Source organism: Cephus cinctus, unplaced genomic scaffold (genome assembly GCF_000341935.2).
Source record: "Cephus cinctus unplaced genomic scaffold, Ccin1 Ccin1_scaffold0164, whole genome shotgun sequence".
In the NCBI taxonomy this organism is placed as follows: Eukaryota; Metazoa; Arthropoda; class Insecta; order Hymenoptera; family Cephidae; genus Cephus; species Cephus cinctus.
The window spans coordinates 325-1549 of NW_014332889.1; the positions used below are offsets into that span (position 1 = coordinate 325).

Genomic DNA, 1225 nt, shown 5'->3' on the forward strand with positions numbered 1-1225 from the left:
GCTTGTGACGCTCCTCGAGTTGTCATACCCGGGTGACCCTACCGGTCATCAAGGTATTGTTGCCACGAAGACGGTTATCGAAACGGTTCCCGAATTCTGACAAACAAGTTTTTCAGAAGATTTCGAAGGACCCCCTACCCTAGAGTCCTGGTTCGCGACAGCCGAAATTGGCAAGCTCTCGGTCACTTCGTTTCGAACTATCACTGAGGACAGTCGAACCGATAACGAACTCTCGCGCAGCAATGGACGCAACGAACATCCCCATCACCGAGGACGAGATGGACGTGGTCGACCAGGAGGACACCAGCGACTCCTGGTTCGACGAGATGTTGAGGGTGACGACGACCATCAAGGAGAGGCCGGCGGACACCCTGTCGACGAGGGGAGCACTAGCTCACGCGTGTGCCGCAGCCCTCACCCTCGCAGGCCCGAAGGATGCCGCTTCGGAGCAAGCGATCGTGGGCGCTCTCTCAGACTTGGCTCAGGGGGCCATGGAGCCCGAGGCAGGAACGCCCCAAGCGAAGGAGCCCATCGCCGCCGCTCCCGCACCACCAGCTCCCGCAACACCGGTGACGCCAGCCGTCCCAGGACAACGGACCGCTCCGGATGCAATAATGGCACCCGCGGTGCCCACCGCTCGTGCGGGGCCCGCGAAGCCAATCTCCGCTGCGGCTCAGGGGAATCCCAGGACCAGCGGCGCTCGGCCTGCAGGGGCTACACCGCAACCTCGGCGGCCAACTCTAGAGCGGGCGTGTTACAGCTGCGGGGAGACCGGTCACCGCTACTCCGATTGCCCGCACGGCCCACCAACATCCACCTTTTGCCGCCGCTGCGGACGCAAGGGGAAGACGTTGGCTACCTGCCCGTCCTGCAGCCAGGGCTGGCGACAGCGCGGGCCATACGTTCCGCGGGCCGGCCGAAACGTGCCCCGAGAGGAGCTGAAGGCTCTGCGGTCGGAGAGACCTCGGTCTCGAAGACCAAGGGGACCTAAGGCGTCCCTCGGTGGTCCGCCGAAACCACCGGCTATCGGTTCCGTCAGGGGAACCAACGGGGATAGGGCTTGCCCGAAACCCTGAGGACACCCTGACGTAGCTCTCGGAGTGGACTCTCTAGTCCAGATCTCGTACTTGGCCTTCGGGCCAATTGCTCTTGTTACCGGCTCTCGGGCCTAGCTCTCGTTACGTGGGTCGCAAGACCCCACTGCTCTCGTTCAAGGAAGGGACCC

General features: G+C 63.3%; 1 protein-coding gene across 1 annotated transcript; it reads left to right on the plus strand.

The window, feature by feature from the left end:
- Positions 1-242: 242 nt before the first annotated feature.
- Positions 243-1076, plus strand: LOC112493806 (translation initiation factor IF-2-like). The gene has a single exon (XM_025081158.1). The coding sequence runs from the start codon at positions 243-245 to the stop codon at positions 1074-1076; it is 834 nt and encodes a 277-aa protein (XP_024936926.1).
- Positions 1077-1225: the final 149 nt, after the last annotated feature.